The sequence below is a fragment of the Papaver somniferum genome, chromosome 5 (assembly GCF_003573695.1).
Source record: "Papaver somniferum cultivar HN1 chromosome 5, ASM357369v1, whole genome shotgun sequence".
Taxonomy (NCBI): domain Eukaryota; kingdom Viridiplantae; phylum Streptophyta; class Magnoliopsida; order Ranunculales; family Papaveraceae; genus Papaver; species Papaver somniferum.
In genome coordinates, this window is record NC_039362.1 from 206175469 (window position 1) to 206197759 (window position 22291).

Genomic DNA, 22291 nt, shown 5'->3' on the forward strand with positions numbered 1-22291 from the left:
GCATTACTCTTTTGAAAAGTTACATGCTTATTGTTCAATTTCATATCAGAATCAGATTTACACAGGAATGGCGGATTGTTGGATGGTTCACATGTGTGCAAGTAGCGGTGAATGTTTATATAGTAGCCTGGATTTTTCTCGAAGATTATTTGATCGTGGTAAAGAAGTTGATGTACTTAGGAGTGGGGATTCAGTATATGAGCTAACTATGGAACTTGGGTTCTATTTGATTCCTTATTCAAGTATCTAAATGTGTTTTTGCTTGTTAAAAATGGTGATTGTGGTGATGCTAGGAAGCTATCTGACAAACTGCAGCTCCAAGTTGATGTTCTCTGGACTACTAAGTTGAGTCTTCAAATGCCATGGCAAGGTGGAAAAATATATTTCCAGATGCTTAAGGTTCTTAATGTAGAAGGTGCAACAGGTAGTTGTAGCAAGTTGTTTGATGAATTTTCACAGCAAGGTGAACATCTGTAGTTCTCCTGTACATATGACAGTGGCCTGGAAGGTATTCATGAAGATATAAAAACTCTCAAAAGGCGATGTTATACTTCTAGGAGCACGAGGCAGGTTAATTGCAATTACCTTGAAGAAATACTGCAGCTTGTTATTGGTCTTTGCACTAATTTGATTATACAAAGGACAAGGAAAAGGGGGTTTAACCTTTTGGTATTCTTACATGTATTTGTATTCACTTGGTTCTCTTTCAGTTTAAAGAGCACAGGGAATTCTTATTGTTATATTTTGGTTTTCTTAGAGCCAGTTGGATTATCTGATCTTATCATGTGCGGTAATAGTGATTGGAGTTTAACTTGGGATCTGAATCATTCCCTGTTACAACTTCAGAATGCTTTGCCTGTGAAGATGGAGACAAGGAGAGAACAACGTCAGAGTTATTATTGTTGTAAGGTTTTTAAGCTAAATTTTCACTGCGGCCAGCAACATCCTTTGGTACTACTTTTGCCTAAGCGATGCGAGAAAGAATTTGTTACTGCAGGACTAAAAGTCGAATTACTAAAACGTATAAGGATAATTGAAGAAATTTTCATTCACACCTTTACTGGCAGTCAAAGAGCATCAGTTACGCATCGGTTTGAGTATCATATCATGGAAGAGGGTCTTGTACAGTATAAAGTAGAGATGATTTTGCAGCTCAATCTTGTCTCCAACTGGTGGGAAACTCAAGATGGTTTAATGGCAGTACAACCTTGCTTTCCACTGTCAAGAAGTCTACCGTTGGAATCTCATGTCAACCAAATAAGGGCTTTGGCAGAATGGGAATTCATGTTCAGCGAAATCACTGGAGTTCTTTATGGCCTTCTTCTTGGTATACTCAGAGTACAAAGAGTAGTCGAGTTAGTTGATTTTTGGCATAATCTCGCAAAAGCTTCCTCGGCTAGTGGATGGACAGGATCAATATTCATATCAGAAAGTATCACCTCCAGCTGGGAATTTGAAGTTGGTTATGAGGTCAGAATAAGAAAGTAAAGCTATTTGTACAAGGCATCGCAACACTAGACGCGCTGATGATGGGAACACTCTTAGCCAGTCTTGTTATGTTCTTCTTCAGTTGCTTTTGGAGTTACGAGATATGTCCTCAAACTGTACCTGACCTGAGCAGTGACAGAAAAATTGCTGGTATTGGTATTTTTGATAAGAGATGCAATACTTCAGCTGGGCATTTTATAGCAACAAAAGAGTCTGCAAATCGCGTACAGCCAACAAATGCAGCTCACGAAATTTGGATTGCTTCTGTGGACCCTCGGAAAATGAAGTATTCCCTCGCAGGCTACAATTCGATATCCAAGTTTGAGCTACTTGCCAGCAATAAAGAAATTAGTCTTTTACCAGTAAGAATCAGGTTGCGACTACAACTCCACATGCCAGGTTATTACAAGAGAATAAACATGAAGATTAATATTCAACCCTCAACTGGTAATGAAGAAAGTCTGGTTAAGAGGGATTATACAAGCAATTACACTATCATTTTTGACGCGATATGTGGCTATGATGGAACTATGACCAAAATGGGATCCTGCAGTTCACTTGAAAAAGATCAGTGGGTTGTGAGTTTTTACTTGAAGTCTGCCACGGTCGCATTCATATGTACTACTAGTTTCGAGATGCGGTTCCGGCAGTGGTGCCTCTTATCTAACCGAGCTCAGTTCTCATCTTCCATCCTTGAGGACAAGGATGATTTGGAGGGGTCGGTATTTGTCATGAGCCTACATGAGGAGGACCACCTTGGTTATGGGCAGGCCTTATCTGGATATGTGCCAGGTGCCGATAGTAATTCTAGGTATAGTTGTTCATGTGAGTGGCTCGTGCTCTGCACGGTAGTTGTGCGTCGTCCAGGTTATATATGGACTATTGTACATCGTTGAGGGGTAGCGAATGAAATGTAAAACTTATCTTCTTCTCTAATTGCTTCTGCAACTTCTTCATATATCAATGTCTTCTTCTCAACCCCTAATTCGTATATTTCTTACTCTAAACCTCTAATTCTCCCTATCTACCCCAATTTATCTCAATCCATGGAGATGAAAGTTTTTCCTGATAATCAAATTTGTAGTGAGTTCACTACAGACTATTGTGAGGTGATTGATAATACTAGGCCGTTCTTCGGGAATATAAGTCTGGTTTATCAATTGGTTCCTGTTCACCTTGATTTATCAAAAGACGGAACAAAACTCGTAGGTATATTCGTGGGAGACGGATTTATCTATTACCATAGACTTTTTTGTGTGATACAGATTTGTTTATTAAAGTCTTCGACTTTGGATCATAGCAACTCTTAGTTGTGGGTGAGATCAGTTAAGGGAATCAAGTACGTAGCATCCTGCTGGGATCAGAGACGTGGGAGCATAACTGTACCTTGGATCAGTGTGAGATTGGTTGGGGTTCATCTACAGTCTAGACCGAAGTTAATTTGGAGTAGGCTAGTGTCTGTAGCGGCTTAATACAGTGTGTGTTCAAACTGGACTAGGTCCCGGGGTTATTCTGCATTTGCGGTTTCCTCGTTAATAAAATTCTGGTGTCTGTGTTATTTCTTTTCCGCATTATATTTTGTTATATAAATGAAATATCACAGGTTGTGCGTTGTTCAATCAATTAGAATATTCGACCTTTTGGTTGTTGATTTAAATTGATTGGCACTTGGATATTGGTCTTTGGTACCATCCAAGTTATCCCTCTAGTATTTGATAAAGACTCGCAGATTTCTATTTGCTTGAGTATATATCGAATCGAGAGATTGAGATATAAACTCTTTGATATACTTTTTGTCTAGATTGAGTCTGACTGTCTAGTTGATTCTCTAGAAAGTATATTGGAGTTTGTCCATACAAATTGCTAAGCGAAATATTGGGTGTGGTTGTTGTACCCCCACTTTTTCAATAACACATAGGGGATTCAGTCTGTCTATAATCGACCTCATCGGATAAGATGAAGCTCGTTACGAACGCGGCAGAGCAAAAGAGCAACCATTCAGTCGAACTTATCACTCTCAAGGACCTGATGACGCTATAAACTTGGAGATTTTAACGAATATTAATCTACAAAATTCTTTTAGGCCAAGGGCCCTCATTTTGATCACATGGGACTTTGGAAGTTTACTTCACCTTACTATTTTACTTATAACTCTTTCATTATGTATCTGATTGACTTAGTTCTTTTTCTGTCGTATTTGACTTTTCGTCGTCTACAGGATAAACTTACCGAAAACTTGGAAAGGCTCCAAAAAGATTGTGACCCATTCAAAAGCGTTGCAGAGCCACAAAGGGTCATAAACCGCTAGCCAAGTTACATCTTATCATTCTTCCTACTTCAGAGGATCATGACCAGAACGCGACAAAGTATAAGACGAGACTAGCTTCCAAGACGACGCTCGGCCAATGTTCATACTTATCTGAAGGTTCAAAATCGTTGGTCGATATGCTATCTCAACATCTGTTCTGTCAAAAAGAGGAGAAACTATCCCTAGCAATTACAACCAGGTCTCAGCGAGCCTCTATCTCAACTGCACCAACGATCATCCAGCTTCATTTGACCATGGGATCTTAGTTCACTCAAGAGGGAGAAAGAGGATATCTTTACAGCTGAACCTATCAGGGGAAAAGAAATTTATAATGATACTCGCGAGGCAAACCATTTAGATAAATACTCCACTACTCAACGTACAACCATAACAAGCTATTGTCACTGAATTAAACAAGGGAATGATCTGAGATCATTGTTCCAGGACACATGCGTGCTACTCATCCAGACGCATACTATTAGTTCCTGTAGTCAAAGCCTTGGCTCGATAAGTTGCCCCATGTGTCAGAGTCATACATGATGATCAGAGGTCAAGATATGACGGACACTTACATCTGCCTCAATCACAAAAGGTGTCTGTTACTCTCAAGTTTGGTTAACCATCTTCAGAAGAAAAATAAATCTCAGCATAGAATTTCCAATGGAAGATCACATGAGTCTTGGTCAAGACACCTAGCAGATACATACCTCATCCCTGAAGACTCAATCTCGAAAAGTATAGAGCTCTTACCCCCAACGATCAAATATCTCCAGTAAATGAGAATCCATATTCATATAGAAAACTGGGGACTGACGAAAAACCGTTCATCATACATTTGTGTGACCAACATGAGGCGGTCCAAATATCTAATTTCTAGGTGACTTACACGTAACAAATTGATAGAATTCGGAATATCCTAAGTCAGATACTTCTCACTAAAGCTACATGAGGAAGAATCAGATCTCTAGAATGAGCCTCAGCTCTCATGGCCGAGCCTCGGGCACAATATTAAGACTTGTGCCTTTGCGACAGTATTAAGACAACACGCTTCAACCCTTGCGACAGTATTAATACTTGCAAGATGTTATCCCTTGGGGACTGGAAATCAATCCCACGATAGAGAGGCCGGAATACTTTCGCAAGACGAAGATGAGAAGACTCAAAATCAGGTTTAGTCGCATGCAGAGAAGAACTCACTCATCAAGCCAAATTTAGGTTTTCTGTCATGATCAAGAAAGCTAGAGTTTTTCAAACCCCTTCTAAAGGTTTTCACAAACAGATGCATGTACCAAAGAAAATACCTGTTTGAATCCTCCCTCTGCTCTGGATCCACGCATGTGAAAAATTAGGTTTTGCAATCGAAAAGTCTATAGTTTCTACTATATTCAGACGTGGATCGCACTTCATCCATCTAACTTGATAAAAAAATTGGTAGGGAATTCGACGATAGCCCCGGTAAAAAATGCACGTCTTAGTCCTTGTTACCGCATGTTAAAACGGACAGACATTCCGAAATACAATCTAAAAGATATGATCAAAACACTAGAATGTATTTCTGCTTAAAATCCCTATATTTCCGAGTTCAACTTCACGTGGACTTATCACCTGAAAAACAATCTCCAGATCTTAATAAACCACTGAAATCGGACGTCAAACGAAGTTTCTACAACTCCCAGAGTGAAGATCGCACAAGGAAGGACTTCCTATTACGAATTTTACTTAGGGTTTTCACCTACTTGCATACCCGACGGAGCCATCTAGGGTTTGCACAAATTAAAGAACTCTTGAGGGTCCCCTTCCTTTACCAGATGCATATAAAGAAGTTCCAGAGAGAAAAAATATCAACCTTGAAGAACAGAGACCTCTAAAGAAAATCTCTTGCTTCACTTTGGCCTCTGCATCTCGAGCCGCCTGCTTAGCATGTTCCATCTCTTCATCCACCATGCGCCCTTCCAGATTAAGAAACTCTCTCAAAAAACGAGGACCTGAACTCAACTCACCCCGAAGAACCCTGACACAATTGAGTCACTCTCTCAACTACCTCACATTGAAAGCAAAACTCCGAGTACCTTGTAATCAGGTTCAGGTCACTTGACCTGACGAATTTCAGAGTGATGTGTCGTTCGAAACTTTGAGTTGCCAGTATCATCTGGTCACCGTGAGTTGTGAGGTAGTTAGGATACGTGTTCCTTTATTTTTCTCTCATTCGTCGTAAGCATCATCCTCACTAGTAGGTTTGATTACTGAGTATCTCTTATATGTGATGTTCTCAGGAGTTTTAATATGCATTCTTTGGTAAAAGTATACTCGATCTAGATTTATGGTCATTCTGCAAGTGTCTTCAGATGAGTCAGGATGTGGAAATGAGTTTTGTTATGTTTTGTTGATTGTCTTAGAGATCGTTTTCATCCTGATCGAACATTTTGTAAGGTTAATATTAAATTCACTTTAATGTAGGTCACTTATGAATATTTATTTATGAGGATTTGTTTTTGAAAGATCAGCTTCCTTCTCGGAAGTGACCATGATAGCGATCTACAACAATGAATGAGTGGAGACCTCCCACTGTATTCATCAAAATGTAGATACCTAAATTTGGGTGAGAGGCTAGAATTAATATCGAGGGTTTTAGATGTAATTTTCCAAAGGTTGATTATGGACAGGCCTCGTCTAAACCAAGATTAATAGTCGTACCAAGATTAATAGTCGTACAATGGATGCTATAGTATTCCTCTTCTGGATATTTCTCATACATTCGGTAGACCGCCAGATCAAAACCCTAATTTTTATAGCCCCATTGTGTTGCTGAGTCAATTCTTGTACTATGTATTAGTAAGCTATGGCTAGGATGAATCACGTGAAAAGTGAGGAATACCTCAGAAATTATGTGCAGAACACGAGACGAGCTGAGGCGGAGCCTCAACCTTGTGTGTCCGGCTTTTGATAACTATTTATATGCTTGCGGGTCTCTCTGATGAACATGTGGAGCCCTGTGAGGATTTTACATGTTTTTAGATACATGTAACTTAGACTCAAGTTGCTAGCCGTGAGCATGCCTAAGAAGCTGAGAGGAAGGCATGCTCCTTAAGTGAGGCTTGTTCAATAGATCTCAGGACACATAAGGCATGCTGGGGTATGCTCAAAATTAAGAAACAATTCCAATTGAAAACTAAATTTAATGCAGCCAAAAAGATTTTACTAACACTTATATTTTCATTAATATACTAGTCCTTGTCTTCTGCGTTGCACAAAAGACAGTAATATTATTATAAAATTGTGTCAAGTAAAAAATATGAACAAAAATTTATTATAGATGAGAAAGTGAATTTTATCAATTTTGCACATTTTTTTTTATAAGAAAAGAATTTTATTAATGAGATGCATTTTGATCTCCAGATAGGAGGTTAAAAATTGCAGAATCAAAGTCACCGAAAAATTTAGTAGAGTTTCTAGTTTCTTTAGTGGTCCTAGCAATAGCATTTGCTACTTGGTTGTCATCCCGGTTAACAAAATCAAAAGTGCATAAAGCAAAAGAGGAGCTTAAATGTTTTATCTCCTTTATTATATTCTTATTTTCCCACTGGATGAGAAGTGAATGACCATTTATGGATTGAATCACGAGCTTTGCATCTGCCTCTATCTGAATCTTTGTATGATTCAAGATTTTTGCCCATAATAGCGCTTCACGTATAGCCATACACTCCACAGCCTCTGGACTTAGTGCTCCATTTCCATATGTTCCTTTGATTCCAATGCAGTGACCTATTGAATTACGCAGCACAACACCAGTGCCAAATTGGTTAGAATCTGAGTCAAAAGAGCCATTTGTATTGTATTTTAATATGCTTTCTAAAGGAGGCTTCCAACTGGATATATTGGAATTAGTTATAACAGCAGTATAAGAATCATGCATATGTGAGGCAAGATGGTAATGTATTTTACGAATAGAAGTAAGATGGTTAAGAGTGACCCCCTGAAAAACCACATCACAAAGATCCTTCCATATTATCCAAGCTCCAATCATCACTGTATAAATCCAGTGATCATCCTTAGATTGAACGTACTGAAAAAACCAACTTGTTACCCATTCTGATACAGAACCACAATTTACTCTAACTGTGTCAATATTGATATTAATGCCCCTTCAGACTTTTCTGGCATGTTTGCATTCAAGAAGAATGTGTTCAATTGTTTTTACATTGTGGCCACAAATGTCACAGTTAACTTCAAGATTGTTGTTGTAAATTGCTCTCTTGTATTTAGAAGAATGAAGACCTCTTATGCATTTCCATGCAAAGAGTTTAATCCTTGTGCAGCTTTGCATTTCCACAGAGTTTTCCAGACTTTCCTCTCTATTGTTATGCCTTCTACATGGACATCACTATCATTGTAAGACAGCATTTTGTATGTGCTTTTTACAGAGGAAACTCCGTCTTTTGCAGGCATCCAAATCATGCTGTCTTCTTTGCTGGTGTCTATAAAAAGAGCTTGGATTTTAAGCGCAGTGTCTCCATCAAATAAGAAGGTAATTAGTTGAGTGTTCCATTGAGCTGTTTCAGGAACCATTAACTCTTCCACAGTTTCATAAAATCTGTATGATCATTCTGAGGAGAAGGTGGATGAAGCATACCAGGAATCCATCTGTCCCTCCATATTTTTGTCTTTCTCCCATTATTGATTTCCATGAAGTAATTTTGCTGAACAACCTTTATACCTTTTGAGATCCCATTCCAGACATAAGAGCAATTTTTTGCTGTGATATCTTGATGAAGTAAATCACCATGCTTGAAATATTTGCTAGATAGAGTTCTAGCCATTAAAGTTTCAGATTCACTGCATATTCTCCAGGCCAATTTAGTAAGGAGAGCCAAATTCAACTTTTCCAGGTCCTTAAAAGCAAGTTCACCCATTTCAATTGGTCTGCAAACACTCATCCATGATGTAGGATTATGTCCCCTGCTAGAATGATGTCCCCAAAAAAAATTCCTCTCAATGGAAGTTAGTTGTTGAAGAAGATTAGAAGGTAATTTAAAAGTCCCCATTTGATATATGGGAACATCATTAAGGAAATGCTTAATCATTGTACCCCTTCCTTCCTGTGAAAGGGAGATAGATGACCAAGTGTTAAATCTGCTTTCAAAATTTTCTTTAATACTTTTGAAGGCTTCTTGCTTTGAGTGACCAATAATCAATGGTGACCCCAAGTACTTCTCTTTAGAGGTCATGCTTTTGACTCCCAAGATTTGCTTTATTGTGTCTGCTACCTCTGGCTTGGTTTTCTTGCTGAAGTATACTGCACTTTTATCAAAATTGATGACTTGTCCTGATTGAGAACTAAAGTGTTGTAGAAGTTCCAATAAGTTATTGACTGTGGTGACATTTGCTTGAGTAAAGATCAAGCAATCATCTGCAAATAGAAGATGATTAATGGCTGGTGCTAAGGCAGCCACTTTAATTCCTTTGATTATATTATCTTTTTGTGCTTCTATGAGCTGTCTTGGGAGAAATTCCATTGCAAGAATGAAAAGATAAGGTGATAAGGGATCACCCTGCCTTATGCCTCTTGTTGGTGTAAAAGCTTCACAAGGAGACCCATTAAGCATCACTGAAAGTTGTGTTGTGCTGATGCATTGTTGTATTAGATCACAAAAATCCTCATTAAAACCAAAATAAGAAAGAACTTTGATTAAGAAATGCCACTCCAACCTGTCAAAAGCCTTTGATATATCTAGCTTAAGTGACATCCATCCATTATCACCTCTTTTCTTCTTCATTGAGTGAATAATCTCTTGAGCAAGAACTGTATTATCACTGATGAGTCTCCCTGAAACATAAGCAGCCTGGTAAGGAGAGATGATTTTCTCCATCACTGGCTTCAATCTATTAACAAGAACTTTAGAAACAATTTTATATGAAGTGTTGCATAGACAAATTGGCATATAATCAGCTGCACTTATACACTTCTTCTTCTTTGGAATTAAAGAAATGTATGTCTTATTGATTTGCTTCACTATATGTTTTGTTTCAAAGAACTTCTTGACCATGTTGCAAACATCTTCTCCCACTGTTGCCCACTGACTTTTGTAGAAACCAGCTTGAAATCCTTCTGGCCCTGGAGAGCTCCAATTTTCCATGCTTTTGAGAGTTGAAAATATCTCTTCACTGCTGGGAATTGCAATGAGTAGTATATTCTGTTCTGCAGTAATGATTGAAGGTATAATGGAGTAGAAGTTGTCCTCAATTACTGGATTACTGGTTGTGCTGATTCTTTTGAAGTGGTGAGTCAAGTGCTGAGCTATTTGATCTCTAGTTTGAAGCCAACTATTGTTATGGTATTGAATGGCATCTATGTTGTTCCCTACTCTTCTTTTGTTGACTTTTGTGTGAAAGAATTTGTTGTTGGTGTCCATATCTGTAATGAAATGATCCCTTGCCTTTTGTTGGTGGAATTCTGATTTGATTTTGTGTCATTTATTTAGATCATTGTTGACCCTGATGATTTCACCTTCAGTATTGCTTCTTTGTGGTAGTTCTTGTAGCTGACTGAGCTCCTTTTGAAGATTGTTCACCTTGTTGTTGATGTCACCAAAATTCTTTTTATTCCATAAAGAGAGATCTTTTCTGGTTGTGGATAATTTAGTAACCAGTTGATAACCATGAGAGCCAGTAACACTGGTTTGCCTAGAATTATTAATGGCAACGGAAGAAGTTTCATCATTAAGCCAAGTAAGAAAAAATTTAAAAGGCTTCCAGTAGTTGGGTATGGTTACATCAGTGTCTAGCATAATTGGGCTATGATCACTTCCTAGTTGATTAAGGTGCAATAATCTGGTATTTGGGAAATTAAGGTTCCAACCACCATTAACTAGAGCCATATCAATTCTAGTTTTAATTGTACCAGTACCCAAATTATTGTTGCTCCAGGTTTACCTACAAATCCTATATCTTCTAAGACACTATTAGAGACAATGTTATTCACCCACCCATCAGTAGAAGAAGTAGTGCCTGTATCACTATCAGTTAAGCGAAAGTTTAGGTCCCCTAGAACTATCCAAGGATTGCTATTATTCTCACTAATGTGTTGAATATAACCCCATTGTTCTTTCTTCCTGGTATAATTGGAAAATCCATACATACAGGTTAAAAGAAACTCTGATTTACTAGGATCAGATTGGACTATAGCATTAAACATATTGTAGTGAGCATCCACAATGTCACACATGAATCCATTCTTCCATAATAAAACTAGACCTCCAGATAAACCTTCAGGTTCAATGTATCTCCAATTGGGGTATTGATATTGTTTTAAGAGTGGCTGACACTTGTTTCTACTTATTTTTGTTTCACACAAGAATATAATATCAAGATTTTGAGCTCTTATAAGATCACTTAAATGATTTCTACTAGTGACATTTTTAAAACCTTGGACATTCCAAGAAAGAATTTTCATGTTTGCAAGGATAATGAAGACACATAAAGTAAGCAATTTATGAGAAGACCTAATGAGATTAATATGCAAGGAAATTAGAATGTAACTAAAAAGAAGTATGGTCAGAAAATTTGCACTTTTTTTTGAAGCATGTATTTATTAATAGAGGACTAAGTTACAATTTCACGAGGATATATCACATATGATGCCCAGAGAGTCGTGGAATATTTCCAACGTTGGTAATGGTTCCTTTACACTAAACTCACGTGTTTTTTCGTTGAACAATATCTATCATGTTCCTAAGATTAAAACTAATCTCCTATCAGTTTCACAATTTTGTAAAGACAACAATGTCTATTTTGAGTTTCACTCTGGTTTTTTTGTTGTAAAGGACAAGCGCATGGGGACCCTACTGCTAAAAGGGATCAATAAAAATGGGTTGTATGTGTTTGATGGAGTCAGTTTGCCAGAGTGTTCAATAAAACCAACCTCAATGGTTTCCTCAACTCTTCCAATATGGCATTAGCGTTTAGGTCATCCTATGCTTAGCACTGTGTGGAAAATTTGTCATCAGTTTTCCCTTCCAGTTAGCAATAAAAAATTTGAGTTCTGTCACTCTTGCCATGTAAGTAAAAGCAAGAAGTTGTCTTTCTCACTTAGTAACACTGCTTATAATAAACCTTTGAGCTTAGTTGTCTCAGATATCTGGGTCTCTCCATCATTGTCAAGAACTGGTTTTCGCTATTATATCTTGTTTATGGATGTATTCTCCCATTATACATGGATTTTCCCGCTAGTACAGCGTTCTGATGCATTGCAAACATTTATTCTATTTAGGAAGCAGGTTGAAAACCTTACAGACAATAAAATAAAGATCTTTCAGTCAGATAATGCTTTAGAATACAAGAAGTTCACTTCTTATCTAAATGACTCAGGCATCCAGCATCCCTTTTCATGTCCTCACACGTCTCCTCAAAATGGACTGGCTGAGCGTCGAATCAGACATGTCACAGAGTCTGGTTAGGCTCTACTTTTTCATGCACATATGCCTAAATCATTCTGGGCAGATGCCTTTCTTACTGCATGCTATCTCATTAACAGACTGCCAAAATCACGGTCAGATTCAAAAACACCACTTGAAATTTTATTCAACAAGCCACATAATCATTCCTTTCTCAAGGTCTTTGGATGCTCGGCATATCCTTGCTTAAGGCAATATAACAGTGACAAACTAGAACCTAGGTCACTTCCTTGTGTCTTCATCGGTTACAGTAATGCCCATAAGGGTTACATGTGCTTACACAGAGAAACAAACAGGGTATATATTTCTAGGCATGTTAGGTTTGAAGAAAACACATTCCCATTTTTATCCCTCAAGCAGCAGTCACCGATGCCAAATCCAGGTATAGTGCATTCTAGCACATGTATTTTCTTCAAGCATCCTTTTCGCAATAGTAGTGTGTCTGTCCAACAGGGTGTCAATCAACAACAAATGCCTGCTCAGCAAATTCCAAAAATTACACCAATTTAGGCTACATCCTCTGTCTCTGCTGATACACCTGACTTGCAGCTGGATTCATCATCGACTGCTGCATCACATTCCAATCCATCTTCACCTAATGAATCCACATTGCCAATTCCAGCTGCTCTTGCTTCTGAGGAGGACCACAGTAGAGGCCATGTGCACCCAATGATGATACGAGCGAAATCTGGCATCCACAAGCCAATTCAAAAGCTCTGTCTCATGGCCTCCAAACATACCTTGCCTGATGCAGCCTTCATGGAACCTACCTGCTTTTCAGCTGCACGTAAAGATCCAGATTGGAGGGAAGCAATGGATATTCAGATTAATGCACTTATTCGGAATGGGACTTACTCTCTTGTCAAATATGAGCAAGGTATGAATGTTGTGGGATCCAAATGGGTTTACAGAATCAAACAGAACCCAGATGGTTCGATCAACAAAAGGAAAGCCCGTCTGGTGGCCAAAGGTTACAACCAACAATAGGGTATCGATTATAGTGAAACTTTTTCCCCAGTGGTTAAACCATGCACCATCCTTCTTGTGCTATCTATTGCGGTTATGTATCACTGGCTAATCAAGCAGTTGGATGTTAAAAATGCGTTTTTGCATGGCACATTGGAGGAGGATGTATACATGCAGCAGCCTCAAGGATATGTAGATGCAAACTATCCTACACATGTCTGCAAGTTGCACAAATCTCTTTATGGCCTCAAACAGGCGCCTAGGGCCTGGTTTTCGAAGCTCAGCACTTATCTAATTCATTTGGGCTTCAAGGGGTCTATTGCAGAAAACTCACTATTTATTCGCCAATCATCATGGTCAACTCTATATGTTCTAGTATATGTATATGACATAATAGTTACGGGATCCCATGCAGATTAAATATCTGCATTAATTGCTGATCTCAGTGCGGTCTTTGCACTGAAAGATTTGGGTGATTTATCATTCTTTCTGGGAGTAGAAGTGCTCAGCATGGAGATGAGATGATTCCCACGCAACGTAAGTATGTCACAGATCTTCTTCGCAAGACAAAGCTGGATGGGGTTAAACCAGTGAACACACCATTGGCTGCAAATGTTAAAATCCAGAAGCAAGGTACCAGTAAATTTCATGACTCGAGTTTATATCGCAGCGTTGTAGGTGCGCTGCAGTATTTGCATTTAACAAGACCGGACATCTCAGTTGCGGTCAACAAGGTCTGTCAGTATATGCATGACCCTTATGAAGAGCACTGGGAACTGGTGAAACGAATCATTCGATATCTCAAAAACACAGTTGATTATGGCCTGCATCTCCGACCATCAAGAGATTTTTCCTTACAAGCCTATTCTGATGCGGATTTGGCTGGCTGTCTTGATGACAGACGCTCTACCAGTGGCTACTGTGTCTATTTTGGGGGCAACCTGGTTTCCTGGAGTGCAAGAAAGCAGAAGACACTCTCCAAGTCCAGCACAGAAGCAGAATACCGTGGCATTGATATTGCCACTTCGGAGATAATCTGGATCCAATCGTTACTTCAAGAGCTTGGTGTTCAAACCTCACCACCTATACTTTGGTGTGACAATTTAAGAGCAACGTATTTAACCTCAAATCCTTTGTTTCATGCTCGTACCAAGCACATAGAGATAGACTACCACTTTTTTCGTGAGCGTGTAGCATCCAAGCAACTTCAAGTCAGGTTCATCAGTTCCAGAGATCAGATAGCACACATCTTCAATAAGGGGTTACTGGCGCCAAGGTTTCATATACTAAGAAGCAAGTTGCAACTTCGCGAGCTATGGTATAACTTGAGGGGGAATGTTAGCAAGACTCCATAAGACTTTCCTATTAAGTCTCAAGACCAAAGACCCTGACCAAGTATTCTGTCAAAGTTTGTAGCCTACAATAATTGCGTGTAATCTCTTTAGGTTGTTAAGCATATTGTAACAGATTGAGATAAACATTTTCTATAAATATATTTGCTATCTACACGATTAAGGTGTGGAAATTATTCACCAAAAATCTTTTCTAAGTCCTTCTGATTAAGAAAATCAAAGGTTTGCTGCTGCAATTAGAGTGAAAGAGATTACTTTTTAGCAGCCTTAGCTAAAATTTTCTTCTCTTTTTGAGTCAAAGGGCGGGTATTAAGACGAATGAAAGGTTTGTATTTGTATTGTGAAGAACTGAGTAAAGCTGTAACATTAGACCAGAGAAATAATAAAAAACACACACGAAACGGTTCTCGACTCTCGACTCGAGGGTCCTTAGAGCAAGCACTACAGTGTTCATTCTTTTTTGGGCTTGGAATAAGAGAAATAGCTAAAGGGCTGTGAATGGGTACCCGGACCTGGAAGATTCGGATTCGGTTCTGGGTGGGTAATTACCTGATTGGACCCGATTAATTTAGATTGGGTACCCGATTATTCATGTTTTTAGCAAATGATAAGTACTAGTTTAGAGTTTGATTTTTTAGTTTAGAGTTTGATTTTTTTTCTTACATTTAATCTTTATTTAGTTTATTAATAAAGAAATAATAATAAAAAATTTATAAAAATAATTTAGATCCAAGCCGAAAAAAGAAAGATATTAGGCATTTTTTTTGTAGTTTTTCTAATACCCAACGGATATCCGGAATTTATAACGGATCCGGTTTTCTGTTAATTTGGGAACCGGACCCGACTTTTATAAGTAGAGTCTGGGTCCAGTGGTACGCGGGAGGACCAGACCGATTGATGGTGCTTCCAAAATACTAAACCAAAAGGGAAAGTGGCAACCACTATGTCTATGATGTATTTTGTTTGGTGGGGACCGAGTTTATACCAAATTGAAATGTGTGTTTGGATTTGGAATTAATTGGGAGTGTGTACAGTGCGACTTAAAATATAAAAGGTAAAAAGAGAAAGGGATATGTTACACCAACCGAGCTTTCTCCCAAGAAATCTCCTGAAAGGGAAATGAATAGACGAAATAAAAGTATTTTATCACTTGGATTAGGAATAGGGCAGAGTGGGTCCAATTCTCTATTTCAGTCGGTAGAAAATTCGGTAATTTTCTCAATCAATCTACCATTTATAAAAGAGAAATATAAATAAAAATTGGGTTTCTGTGACCATTCACAAACTAAGTCATGACCATTCAACTTGATTTTCTGTAAATCGAACGCATAAGATCTCTTCGAATGCAAAGCGAACATCATCCAGATGATGCAAGCTCTTGATGGGGATTGGGCGGGTCATGGGATCGTGCACTCGTTAATCTACACACTCTGAATGGAGAACCGTCTGAAAATATCCATAGTCTATAATTATGACTCGGGCAGTAGAATACGCTGGCAGTGAGTAATTAAACAGAGTCTGATATTCTTTCCCTCTCCCAGGATCGCTAAGTTCGATTCCGAAAAGCTTTGCTTGAAAAAGGGCTCCTGCCAGACTCATATCGCAATATCACATGATTTTTTACTCATATCAGCATTGTCACTTCTGATATCTCCAGGTCTTGTCACCAAAAACCTTCACCGATTGACAGAACATCCCGGTACTGACACTTGATTCAACGTATCATCGTTTCGGTCGTGAATTACTTGAACCCCGATATATTTTCGGTGCCATGGAGCTATACCAGTGAGCTATTACGCTTTCTTCAAAGGATGGCTGCTTCCAAGCCACCTCCTAATTGTTATACCTCGATCAGTTTCTTTTCCACTGAGTGATTGCTTGGGGACCGAGCTTCAATCCATTTTAGATACTTTACGACTTGTGGTTCTGCAGATATTGATTGATTCCTATTAATGAAAGCCGAACTTTCTCGAGTTACGTTTGCTCTCTCAGAAACGGAAGCTGAATTAGTTGCAGACTATAAAGTCGAATATGCACGGGATGCGTTACTTAATAGTTCACAGTTGGCGGAAGCCAATGTCCTTGCACATAAGAAGAGCTAAGTCAGATTCCAAGCGTAGGAATACATCCATTCGCAATAAAGTCGTTAACGTTCCCGTTGTTCATGTCTTAGATTCCACCACAACACTTTGTGAGAAAAAAGGTCGAAAAATATGTCTTTCAATGGATAGCCAACTTACATATCAAATTTTGGAAATTATATTAAAGTTTTGGATATGGCTACCAGACATGCTATTATATATCCATATTGTCCTATAAAAAGAGGTTATTTTTCTTGTTTGCACAATTTTAATGCAAAATATAAAAGTAGTGATTTTTAAGATTTTTTTCATTATTCCCTTTGTCCGACTATATAAGAAAACTTAGCATATCTGCCATATTAGAGACCGAAAAATTGGAAATTTTATATCATAGGAAAAGTTTTCGCCTTATAGTTGGACCAGGAGTGGTTCTAATTAATAAACACATTTGTAGATTTTTTTTTCTCATTCTTTTTATATTTTGCTAGTATCTAATTTTGTATTAATTTTTTATCATTTTCTGAATTTTTAGATATACCCGCGGAGTTGGCTGTTATGAGAAAATACGGCTTAATTCGGTGCTTTGAGCTTCTAAGTGCATGCGGTAGGTTTTGGACTTGAAATTGGTGAAGGTGACTGTTGACCATCTACGTTATATAGCAAAAAAAAAATCAAAAATTCTATCTGGACCATGATATTGAACAATGAAAAAACCATATACTTTTTTTTTGATCGGAAATAAAACAAATATTAAAATTTAAACTGTTACATTCGTTTATCCTTTTCTAGATTCCTAAGCAGAAAAATTGGAGGATTTTCATAACAGCTACTGTCACCAAGATACCTAGATTTTTTTGTTAGGGTATCCGCTACTTCATTAGCTTCTTTCTTGGTATGTTGACAAGACCAAAATTCAAAGTTTTTCATAATAGAAATGCATTCCTGAACAACACTATTTGTTGTCCATTTTATTGAACCTAAATCACCATTAATGGCATTCACTACATTAATGCAATCGCCTTCAATTTCCAAAAACTGGATGTTTTTTTCTTTAGACCACTCCAGTGCCTCAAGAGCAGCTACAACTTCTTCTTGCTCCTCATCTACTGCAAATGTTTTCCCGCCTTTTGCTCCATTGAATGAACCTGTATCAGAACGCAATATAAGTCCATATCCCATAGGTTGTTTATCTGTGACAAATGAAGCATCAAAGTTAAGTTTCAAATAATCTTTAGCAGGGAATTTCTAGTAAATATTTCTGGAAGCAGAACTATTCACAGGTATAGATCTAATAGCAGCTTCACATTCATTAATGTATTCCTTAACCGTGGCTATGAATTTAGAAGGGTTGAGTTGTTTGTTGTCAAAGGCAGCAACACATCCATACTTCCATATCCACCAAAGAACACAACCGATGTATCTAATTTTAACCTGCATAGCTTGAGTCCAAAAACTATTGGCATTGAACAATGAAGATAACCAGTCATAAAGATTATGATTAGAATTGTTACCCATTAAGGTATGATCAAGAGCAAACTACAATCTGCTAGTGACAGGACAATCAATAAACAGATGTTGACAAGATTCATCATACTGTTTACATAAAGGGAAAGTAGAAGCAATGTTACTTACAACCTTGTGAAGTTTATCTCTGGTGGAAACACAATTGTGAAGAATTCTCCATATAAGATGAAGAATTTTAGGAGGAAGTTGAACCTTCCATAACTTGCTCCAGAGGAAGTTTGGAATATTAAGATTTTGTTGGTTTAAGGAGTCCTGCAAGAGAATATGATAGGCAGACTTCACAGTGTAACAACCAGTTCTAGTTCCTAGCCATCTAACTTGATCTTTACCAAACAAGGGGATTCTTATCTGAAAAATCTGATCAACAATATCAATGGGGAAAAGGACTTTAAACATATTGTGATTCAAGTTTCTAGTGTTATCATCAATAAGTTGAGAGACTCTAGAAATATTACTGGAATACATAGTTGATGGAACTTTTTTACCTAAAAAAAACAACGTATATTCACATTCCAACATTAAAATGGCACCCGTTGTTTTCTCCTGAGGATGGGCCCGCCCATTTGTGTGTATGCGGTTCATATAGAACCACTGGAAAAAAAAATTGACCATCTGTCATGTTTGACATTTGGTTATTATTTTAGTTTAGTGAAGTTTTTTCATTTAGCCGCTTTCTACTGGATTATGGAACCAGGCTCTCCTCAGTCCTCATCACCAGCAGAGTTGTCGCTAGCTGCATGCAGGATTTCTTTCTCTTTTCCTTAATTTATTGGGTCCAGATCGTCTGTGTCACTGCTTGGGTGTGCCCTATGTGCCACACCAATAGAAACACGGTATTTTCTCTTGGATTTGTAATATCTTCTTTAACTAATTAATTATCTTTCCTAATCGATTAGTGTTGTATAAATAGAAAATCTATTTAGTTAGTCATGGTTAATGAGAGGAATGATGTGGCGTGTTTCTATTGGTATGGCACATAGGGCACACACAAGCAGTGGCACAGACGATCTCGACCCTAATTTATTTAAGTAAAGTTAAGTAAGAATGTCAGAAAAGTTTGGTAATAATAATATATATATTGCTTTTCCATATATATTGCTTGTCCATTGAAGAATCAATGTACATTATATATGTATATGGAATATATTGAAGAATCAATATACATATATGTATGGAATATTACAGCAGATATGGAAAATTTTGTTTTCTTTGGAAAGATATATGTATAGTTATTGGTTCAGGATTTGGAGAAGAATAATAAATAGAGGAAAAGTTTTGAAAGTAACTTTTGGACCGATATCGAAAGAAAAGAAATAACAGTGACTAGTTTTCTATTCTGATCAGAGAAAAGAATTAAGTGAGTTTTATTATTTTCCTGTCTTTTGTCTCTGGAGGTAGTGATACCCATAGTAGAGGAGGAAGTCCTTTAAAGTCTTGTAAGTTGTTCTTATTCTATTTAATGAGATGAGTGCGTAGCTAAACCTATGTTATTCGCTCTATGCTTATGCTTGCGCTCAAATGGTTATTTTGTTAAAACAATAATTATTGTCGCTGACTTTGATAATGCATACTTACTGCTTATTACTTATGTACTTCTGTAACTATGCATTGATTCATACAACTAATGGTACTTGCATTGTTTCGTCAGAATGGAGATTTCTGGAGTTTCCCCTAATGATCGTAACTTTAACGAGTTGAAGGCTTTCAATGACACAAAAGCTGGTGTCAAAGGACTAGTTGATGCCGGAATTAAAAATCCCCCAAATGTTTATTCGGACACCAGATGATCTAGATGATCAAGCAAAAGACTTACCCGTTCATGATGAAAGTATTGAGGTTCCCATGATAGACTTAGATTGCTTGGATCAGCGTCGTAAGGATATTATCAATGAAGTAAGGTGCGCATCAAAGAGTTGGGGGTTTTTCCAATTGTCAAATCATGGAATCCCTCTAAGTTTGGCCAAGGAAATGATAGCAGGAGTTCATAAATTTCATGAACAAGATACGGAAGTGAAAAAACAGTTCTACGCCAAAGACGCAGTACAAAAGTGCAATGCAACATCATTCTTGATCTTTACAAAGGAAAATCTGCTGATTGGAGGGATACCTTTCGATGTCAATTTTTAAGTCCGGACCCTATCGATCCCCAAGAGTTGCCGGACAGTTGCAGGGACACAATGCTCGATTATGGGAAACGTATCATAAATCTAGGAGATACTCTTACTGAATTATTTTCTGAGGCTCTTGGGCTAAGCAAGAACCACCTCAAAAGCATTGAATATAACCAATGTTTGACCATTAATGGTAACTATTATCCAGCATGCCCTGAACCTGAACTAACCTTAGGTACGAAGAAGCATGTAGACCCAATATTCTTCACTATTCTTCTTCAAGATCATATTGGTGGACTGCAAATTCTTCACCAAAACCACTGGGTTAATGTGAAGCCTATCCCTGGTTCTTTAATAGTAAATATTGGTGATTTCCTACAGGTAATTCTTTTCCCTGACAAATTTTGTTTTCTTTTTGTTTTTGAACCCTAACAGATTATGTGATTACTCATCATTTACTGTCGAGCAGCTTATCAGTAATGACAAATTTAAGAGCGTGGAGCATCGCGTTCTTGCTAACCGCATTGAAACAAGAGCATCAGCTCCATGTTTTTTCAAACCAAATAACACAAGGTTGTATGGCCCTATAAAAGAGTTACTCTCTGAAGAAAATCCACGTGTACACAGAGATACTACATTTAAAGAGTACACTGACCATTTCCTTTCTAAAGGGCTTGGTGGTGAATCTGCTCTAAACCATTTCAAGGTGTGAAGCTAGCTAATGGTTAAACTGTTATTTTGATTATGGGAGGTTATCTCTTTTTCTTCTTTTTGTGCTCCTGACTATTGCATATTGTTTTGGGTCTTCTATCCTTTTCTATTAGTTGGCACTTGGCACAGAGATTTTGTTATGTGGTGTCGTACGAATTTATTGTGGAGAATGAGATTATATTAATATCTTTGTGTTTCTTGGGGCTGTTATGAATCATTCCGTGGTATGTGTCAATTGTGTGTTTATACTTTATATAGTGATCATTGAGTTTGGTGACCATGCATGGTTCACATGAACAGCTGCATGCCACAGTTGAGAAGAGTGCATATTTGGTTTGCTATGTATGATTATTAATTTGAATGTTTTAGTTGGAGATCAATTAGCCGAAGAATCTCATTGTTTTGCTAATCTATGAACTATGCTACTCGACGTGCTAGAGGATTCTACTTTCTAGTCCTTGATTACTTTTTCTAGAAAATGACCTTATAGCGGCGGTAATGCTTCAGAGTTAACGCTTCAGTTAACATTTGCAACGGCCTACAACACAAGCTTAAGAAACGGTACCATATCATAGACAGCCAGTCGGAGTCATTAATCCTAGGGCCATGTATAACGAGAGAGACCTGTGAGCTACAAGGAAAAATTAAGACCTGTGAGCATCATTGCATCGATTTCATCGTCATCCCCATCCTCCATTTCGAGTTCATCGGGAGTTTGCTACCCGCGAAGACGACGACCATTAAAGAGAAAGGCTATAATTTGTTGGGTATGTATATTTAAAAATATATTTTTGTAATATTATACCAAACTTAGAGATAGTGTGCTGGTATTGTTTTGGACTCCCACACTATATATTTGGGTTCAAGTCTCACCCCATGCATTTGACTAGGTATATTATATATATTTATATTATTATTTAAAAAAATCCGGGAGAACAGGGTTTTGGGAGGTCTGGTGATTCAGAAACTGATTTGATTTCTACAACGTTTTTTGAAATTAATATTCCCTGATTAATTCTATTATTTTTGGTAATTATATTGTTACCGTTTTATGACTGTTTTGGAGGAATTTCAGTGGGCAGTTATTGCAAAATTTATTTTCATTAAAAGCGTATTGATTTCCTATGAGTTATAAAAGAACAGTTTCTGGATAAGATGAACACATTAGTTTTTCATCTATTTTGTATTCTGAGCAAGTGTTAGAAAGAGTAAGAATTGGTTCGATTTTTCAAGATGCAGAGAAATCGAACAAAGAGAGTGTCAGTTGTTTTATCCCATAGATTTTCGACAATTTGTGACT

The 22291-nt window shown here is 37.7% G+C and overlaps 2 protein-coding genes across 2 annotated transcripts; one reads left to right on the top strand and one right to left on the bottom strand.

Moving 5' to 3' along the window:
* Positions 1 to 7166: 7166 nt before the first annotated feature.
* On the bottom strand, positions 7167 to 8362 carry LOC113280624. The gene is made up of 2 exons (XM_026529228.1): positions 8161 to 8362; positions 7167 to 7885 (listed from the first exon to the last, which is right to left on the bottom strand). Exons 1-2 carry the CDS (start codon positions 8360 to 8362, stop codon positions 7167 to 7169), a joined length of 921 nt encoding a protein of 306 aa, XP_026385013.1.
* An 11984-nt stretch (positions 8363 to 20346) lies between these two features.
* On the top strand, positions 20347 to 20992 carry LOC113280626 (1-aminocyclopropane-1-carboxylate oxidase homolog 1-like). The gene is made up of 2 exons (XM_026529229.1): positions 20347 to 20661; positions 20750 to 20992. Exons 1-2 carry the CDS (start codon positions 20347 to 20349, stop codon positions 20990 to 20992), a joined length of 558 nt encoding a protein of 185 aa, XP_026385014.1.
* Positions 20993 to 22291: the final 1299 nt, after the last annotated feature.